The sequence below is a fragment of the Wyeomyia smithii genome, chromosome 3 (genome assembly GCF_029784165.1).
Source record: "Wyeomyia smithii strain HCP4-BCI-WySm-NY-G18 chromosome 3, ASM2978416v1, whole genome shotgun sequence".
Taxonomy (NCBI): Eukaryota; Metazoa; Arthropoda; class Insecta; order Diptera; family Culicidae; genus Wyeomyia; species Wyeomyia smithii.
Genome location: NC_073696.1, coordinates 254,619,394 through 254,626,620, shown reverse-complemented (window position 1 = coordinate 254,626,620; position 7,227 = coordinate 254,619,394). Strand labels below are relative to the sequence as shown.

The window sequence follows — 7,227 nt, the reverse complement described above, 5'->3', positions numbered from 1 at the left end:
ATTTCGTGGGGTGAAAGGTTAATTTTTCGGATAAAAGTCTTGGTGTACGCAAAATTTGAGGTAACAAAATTGCAAAATTTCGCGCCAAAATTGAAGTGATGACCTTTTTGCGGAACAGAGAAAATAAAATCTGGATAAAATCTGGATCATCCATGAAAAATCTGGATAATTTGACATCAAAGCTGTTTACCTGGATACATGTCCAAAAATCTGGATAATCCAGCTAAATCTGGATACCTGGCAACGCTGCTCGCACCGAAGAAACTGCGTACACTACAGAGCCGACAAGACGCTCACCGTGAGTGTAAACGTCACATCAAATCGGGGAGTGCTGTGTACAAACTCCCCGTTTTGGCGTGGAATTTACCTTAATGGTGAGCGCTTTGTTGGTTCTATAAAACACTGTCTCTGTCCCAAACTACGTGTGCTTCCGGTAGGGCGGCTCTGTTGACTGCTGCTCGAGAGTCCCGCGTAGAAATTAAATGAGAGAGCTGTCAAAATAAACTTGGACTTCGGTCGGCGCGCACGGTGTTGTATTGTAGCTGTTGCTGCGGTCATTTACTGTTCTACCAATGTGTTATGAAACATTTAATATCTAGTTGGTTTTGAGTTTTAGTTCTGTTAGTAGCGTACAGTTCCTGTCCAGCTGATGCAGCAGAATGCGTGACAAACAACTCTATTTTACGTGCTGATTGGAGGTATGTAATTTTAATAAGACATGCTGTCCGAATGTTTTGATATATACATTTTGAAAAACATTGCTGTTATCTGGTGAGGTTTGGTCAAATAAAACCCTAGTGCGGCCGGTAACGTAAGCAACTATCTGTTTGCTTGTGGTCTGTGATGAAATATGTTCGTATTAGTAGTATCGCAACAACTAGACAGTAAATCCCTAACGACTGTTTGCTTGCACAGCATTTTTATAATTGTCATCATCACAACAGTTGTTCAAGTCTATAAGCGATTCCACGCCAATTCACACAGCTGATCTCAGTATCCTCGCAGGTTCGAGTGAATATGTTGAAACTCGGTGTCGTCGGTAGTTCAAGCAGCTTCGCTTACTCGAAATCTAGAAAGAATAAACTTGGACGTCTCTCAATGAGTTGGATGTACGAGAATGCGAGATAAAGATCAAAACTCTAGGATGTTATTTTAGCATACTGGTGTAATTGAAAAAGTTGTGCGTCACCATCAAGCAGTATTTGCATAATTGTGTAATTATATTGACAATAATCGCTTTCCAGCGTCAACTTGCAAATAACAAAAAAAAAAAACCCAGGGTTTAGAAAGTTAGCTATAATAAACAGCTGAATTTCATTTCAATTTTCAATTTAAACAATAGAATGTAAAAGGTTTTGGTTGAACAAAATTCCGAAAATTGTGCGAATTCTAGATAAAATAATTACTTCTTCAATGTGAATAATGAGTTGATACTCTTCAATTCTTTAAAGCTCAACTAAACCTACATCAATTTATATCGATAGGGTATTTGAAACCTCAAGACTTAGTGATATTGTTAATTTTGTTAAAAAAAATTAGAACGAATCTAAAACAACTCTTTGGAAGATGTCTCTTTTGTCTGACTAGATTTGCAGCAAACTTATCATCGACGATACTAAAAAGCATTTGATAACGTCAGCAGCTTGTAAAGATTGTTCATAGATTGCAACATTGTCTTCAAATTTTTGTAGCGTTGTTTCGGTCGTGACCGCGACAATGCATCTTCAAAAGTTCATTCAATATCTCGTTTTAGTTGAACTGTTCGAATACTAGCGATAATTCTATTGAAATTCCTTAACAAAAGTACAATGTAGCTATAATCCATCTTTTCTCGTTCTAGCCAATAGAAGACGACACAGTTTCCAACTCGATCTCAGTTAACGAATCTCCTCGAATGCATCTCGCACTGGATGCCCTATCAAGGCACAGTATCAGTTGATAACGGCACATTTTCGCTCGCACTTATTCTAGCTTCCATCTGCTCAGTCGTCGCCGCGTTGATTGGTTAGACGCATGTGATTTATTGCCATGAACAAGGAACAAACTGCGGTAAGCTGAGTTGATTTAATTGATGTCAATCGCATAAAGTGGAGTTTCGCTCGTTTATTTTAGATGAAGCCGACTACTGGCAGGACGGAGCGATGGTACCGGAGGATTACCGTCGAACCGTCAATGTTTCTTTACATGATGGCGTTCATGCTCACGTCCGTAGTGGAACAGGTGTTCTTCCTGTACAAAGCGTGCACCGTCAACCACGGATTTTCGCACGATATTTGTATCAACATCGAAAACTATCAGGACATCAAGAAGCAGGTTCAGGTCACCACGTCCACGTTCCACATGTGGAACAACATAGCAATGTATGTGGTTCCCATCATCCTGGCGCTCTTTCTAGGGGCATGGTCGGATCGACGCGGTCGAAAGCTGCCTCTGATTTTAGGCCTAACAGGCAAATTTATCTACTCTGTCATGATCGTAGTGAACACCCGCATGACCAACTGGCCAGTCGAGTACATAATCTACACAGCAACTATTCCTAGCGTTCTGACGGGAGCCGACATTGCAATATTCGCGTCCTGTTTTGCCTACATCTCGGATGTAACGACCGTGGCAGATCGAACGCTTCGAATTACAATCCTAGATGCCACCTACCTAAGCACAATGCCAATCGGAGTTGCAATCGGTGGACTGCTGTACAACCGTACCGCAAAGTCGTTCACGATAATGTTCGCCATCAACGCCACGTTGCTGTTACTGTCGATTATCTACTCGATAGTGCGACTAAAATCTCGAACCACAGATCGACAGGTATCGATTACGGAGCTGCGATGGTACCGAATGCCAGCGGACTTTTTCGACAAAAATCACGTCGTTCGATCGTTGAAAACCTCCTTCAAACAGCGCACCATGAACCGGCGGGTCTACCTGTTCATCTTGATGATTGCTATGTCATTCTACACTTTTCAGCGCGACGAGAAACCGAAAATGTACCTTTACACGCAGCTTATATTCAATTGGGACGCCGATCTGTACAGTTACTTCAAAACCTATCAGTCGGCGGCTTACGTAGTGATGATGATTCTTGGGGTTCCGTTCTTCACCAAGATACTGAAGCTCCGAGATACGGTTAGTAGAAACGAATAACATTGGAGTAGACAAACTAAATTTGATTTCTGGTTCACAGATTATTATAATGATCGGAGCAACCGCTCACGCGACGGCACGCTTCTTCTACATTTTCGCCCAGGTCGATTGGCTGCTGTACGTGGGAGCCACTGTGTCTAGTTTGGGCCCGGTGGTAGCCCCGGTTCTACGATCGATGATCTCCAAAATGGTTCCCGCCGAGGAGCGGGGCATTATCTTTTCCTTTCTTTCGGTGTTTGACAACGCGGTACCCCTCTTCAGCGGGGTGCTGTACACTCAGGTGTACAATGCTACAATCAACAGCTACCCGCAAGCGTTCTTCTGGCTAACGATGGCCACCCAGACGATGGTGTTTTTACTGACGCTGTAAGGAATTGTTGTTGGTATTATGCTGGGGTTGAGTCAGTAATGAGCTTTTTTGCGTTTTCAGGGGAATCCATATATCGCTAAAAGGAAATACGTTCGAAAGTGGTACTACAGAACAACCGAGCAATTTTCTGATCGAAAGAGAAAACCCACCGGATAAAAATGAAAATGAAAGTAATTGCAGTCGATAATTAACTCCTCGTTTTACCGAAATCGAAATTATTTTACCTTTAGTTTTCTTGCCAAAAGTAACTTTGTCTGATTATTTCGATCAAATAAGATTTGATTAATTAGCCTAATAAAACTCGGCCTAGCCGTTCGTTTTAGAGTATCGAATCAAAGATATAATAAAATGATTCAAGTATTTTATTTAAAAACTCGTACTACTTGTAATGCGATGAACTTTTATTAAAAGATTACCAGAATCAGGAACCGAAATGTGTCAGCACCTATCATGTGCAACGAGGGGAGCCTGATTTCCTACCGATAAATTAGAGATGACCAGGCATTTTAATGTGCTGTTGAATGGTGAAGAAGGCACAGGCATCGAAAGGAGCAGGATAGCTATTTAGAATGATAGATAAGCTGTGGATCTACCAGCAAAGAAGTGAAAGAGTTTGAAAACTGCCATGCAACTGAGAAGGACGGCATTCCCGCCTAACTCTTTAAAGTCGGGAGCGAACAGCTGCATCGTGCCATCCATCGAACCAAACGAAGGATACGCTGTTGCTAAGGTGAACGGAGTGTTCTATTGCAGTTGCTAGGCTCCGCTCCGTTGGTCTATCGCAGCGGTTCTCAATCTGGGGTACGCAAAAGCCTTCAGGGGGTACACGAAAGCAAAATCAGTAATGGCGGATAAGGCAATTGTTCTTTATAATACTTCATTTGTTGTTCAAACTTGCTCTTGAAACATGACTGTAACAATCAAACAAATTTTTCAATTTAAAACCTGAACTAGACTACAACAACATGATCTACCATTACTCTCCCCCATTCTGCGAGAGCATTCCAAGCCAGGGAGGGCCGGCGTCACATTATTTTCCCGAGTGGGTAGTAAGCAATGGAGGAGGATAATTCTGTGTGGGTAAGTACCCACAGAGACATTTTCCGAATGGGTAGTACTACCCACATTAACCGCCGGCCCTGCCAGGGGCTACAATTGATTTGAAAGGTATCGTCAAGGGGTACGCAGTTTCGCTATAGTGTAGATCACAACGTGAGGCAGCAAGAGACGGGTAATACTGCCGTGATATAACATTATGACGTACATCCATTTGATCAGTTTTTCAATACGGCCCAAAAACGAACGGGTTACTTGTCACTTTTGTATTGGAATGGTGCATACGTCATTTTGTTTTCTTGATTTCATGCAACGTACGAATAAGTAACAACTAAAAGAAAGATACCAAAAGATAGGTTTTCGAATAACGAACAAATTGGCATAAGAACCCCATATTTGATAGAATGGCGCCTACGTCAGTCTGCCAGATTACGGCAGTAAAGCCGACAATTCAACCGTCCGCGAATGGATGACATTGCATTTCTAAGCCGAGGTATTTGAGGAGGCAATAAAAAGAGAGCTCGAGATAGGCAGTTGACTCCGCCCGAGTACTGACGAATTAGTTGCCACACTATCGCAGGCGTGCGACGCCACCATACTTAGGACCCACCAACCTAGAAATAGAAAGTCACCGGTCTACTGGTGGACGGACGCGATAGCGGATTTTCGCGTTACGTGCCTCCGAGCAAGACGAAGGGTGCGACATGTGTAAACCGAGGAACTTAGAGTAGAGTGCCGTACAGCATTCGGGTCTGCAAGTCGGTGCTAAAGAGTCCGATTAAAGCGAGCAGGATTGTAATGGCAAAGACCAAAGGCGTATTGGTGCCTGCAGAGCGAACACCAGCGATGCTGAAGCGTATCATCGAGGGACTCTTTCCACGCCACGAGCTGAGTCATTGGCCTCCTGTGGTCCAGTCTCACGTCCGTCGTTCTAGTATCTTTGACACAGACCAGGCATGGAAGCACAAACTACCGGACATCCAATCCATGAGCAACGAGAGCCATGTCGAGGTAGAGAAGGAGGCAAGGGTTACGAATGAGAAACTCATTGTGATCGCTAACTCCTTAGAAGTGAGCAAGACACCGGGAATGAAAAGAAAGTGGCCCTTGGGCTGTTGCAGGTAGTCATGCAGAAGTGCCTGGACGACTACTTCTTCTCGGAGAGTTGCAAGTGACAGAAACTGGTTCTATTTCTGAAAGCTGGGAAACCGCAAGGAGACCCATCAGCATACAGACCATCTGTCTGCTGGATATTGTCAACAAGGTGCTTGAAAGAATTTCGAACAAACAATTTTGTTGATTTATAACTTATTAAGCTGCTATTAGGCGAGTTTCGACTGAAATAAAGGTTATTAAGCTGTTATACAACAAAATTAATTGCTGGGTTATCCTCTACAGAAGTAAAGTACACATAGGGTGTAAACGGTCTGGCAAGTAACAAGTTCGGCTTCCGGAAAAGTTGGTCCACGCTGGATGATATTCTCTCCGTCACCAAGACAGTGAAGGAGACAGTCCAGCGCAAAAGAAAGCGTTCAATAACGCCAGCTGAGACTCCATACCGCTCGCGCTTAGGAGCATCCATGTTCCGGTGTCGTTGTACAAGATTTTGGAAAATTACTTCCGGAATCAAGTACTACTTTACAACATGGAGAAGGGTCAAAAATGCGTCCCAATCATTGCAACATGCCCTGCTCAGCGTATCCGTCGAGCTTTAGCCACCTTCTGAATACTGGGTTCGCCGTAGAGTTGCGCGAGCTCATGGTTCATTCTTCGCCTCCATATTCCGTTCTCCTGCACGCCGCCAAAGATCGTCCTTAGTACTCGTCGTTCGAAAACTCCGAGCACTCGCAGGTCCTCCTCGAGCATTGTTCACGTTTCATGCCCGTAAAGAACAACCGGTGTTATGAGCGTTTTGTACAGGTTACACTTCGTACGGGGGCTCAGTCTGTTTGACCGCAATTGCTTGTGGAGCCTATGGTTGGCACGACTTCCGCTGATTATACGCCTCCGGATCTCTTGGCTGGTATCATTGTCCTCAGTAACCAGTGAGCCAAGATAAACAAACTCATCGACTACCTCGAACTTATCGCCGTCGATCGTAATGCTACTGCCTAGGCGTTGTCGGTCGGCTTCGGTTCCGCCTGCTAGCTCATACTTCGTTTTAGACGTATTTATCTACAACCCAATCCTCGCTGCTTCCCGTTTTAGTCTGGTGTACTGTTCTGCCACCGCCTCAGTTGTTCTGCCTACAATGTCCATATCATCAGCATAGCAAACGAATTGACTGGATTTGTTGAAAATCGTACCCCGCGTGTTGATATCCGCTCGATTCATTACACCCTGTACCGTAATGTTGAATAACAAACAGGAGAGACCATCACCCTGTCGAAGCCCCCTGCGGAATTCAAATGGACCCGACAATCCTTCCGAAATCCGCACACAGCACTGCGTCCCAACCACTGTAGCCTCTATCAGTTTAATCAGCTTCCCGGAAAGCTGTTTTCGTCCATGACCTTCCATAGCTTTTCGGTCGATAGTGTCATACGCGGCTTGAAGTCGACTGATACGTGGTGCATCGTGGTTCTGTATTCACGGCATTCCTGGGGAATCGGCCATATAGTACAGAATTGATCCATCGTGGACCGTTTTTCCACCAA

General features: G+C 44.1%; 1 protein-coding gene across 4 annotated transcripts; it reads left to right on the top strand.

Annotated features, from left to right (window-relative positions):
• Positions 1-485: 485 nt before the first annotated feature.
• Positions 486-3,887, top strand: LOC129729792 (proton-coupled folate transporter). 4 transcript variants are annotated; one of them, XM_055688613.1, is made up of 5 exons: positions 486-698; positions 1,841-2,049; positions 2,113-3,126; positions 3,185-3,510; positions 3,575-3,887. In XM_055688613.1, exons 2-5 carry the CDS (start codon positions 2,029-2,031, stop codon positions 3,699-3,701), a joined length of 1,488 nt encoding a protein of 495 aa, XP_055544588.1. In that variant the 5' UTR covers positions 486-698; positions 1,841-2,028; the 3' UTR covers positions 3,702-3,887. The 4 variants fall into 4 exon arrangements, with proteins under 4 accessions (XP_055544588.1, XP_055544591.1, XP_055544590.1 ...); XM_055688616.1 differs by lacking the exon at positions 486-698 and adding an exon at positions 985-1,005; XM_055688615.1 differs by lacking the exon at positions 486-698 and adding an exon at positions 1,031-1,109.
• Positions 3,888-7,227: the final 3,340 nt, after the last annotated feature.

Bases quoted from the DNA above. Each gene is read 5' to 3' on its own strand.
- LOC129729792 (XM_055688613.1), top strand. From the start codon at position 2,029: ATGAACAAGGAACAAACTGCG. The intron at 3,127-3,184 runs GTTAGTAGAAAC...TCTGGTTCACAG, and splicing joins TACTGAAGCTCCGAGATACG to ATTATTATAATGATCGGAGC. The intron at 3,511-3,574 runs GTAAGGAATTGT...TTGCGTTTTCAG, and splicing joins ATGGTGTTTTTACTGACGCT to GGGAATCCATATATCGCTAA.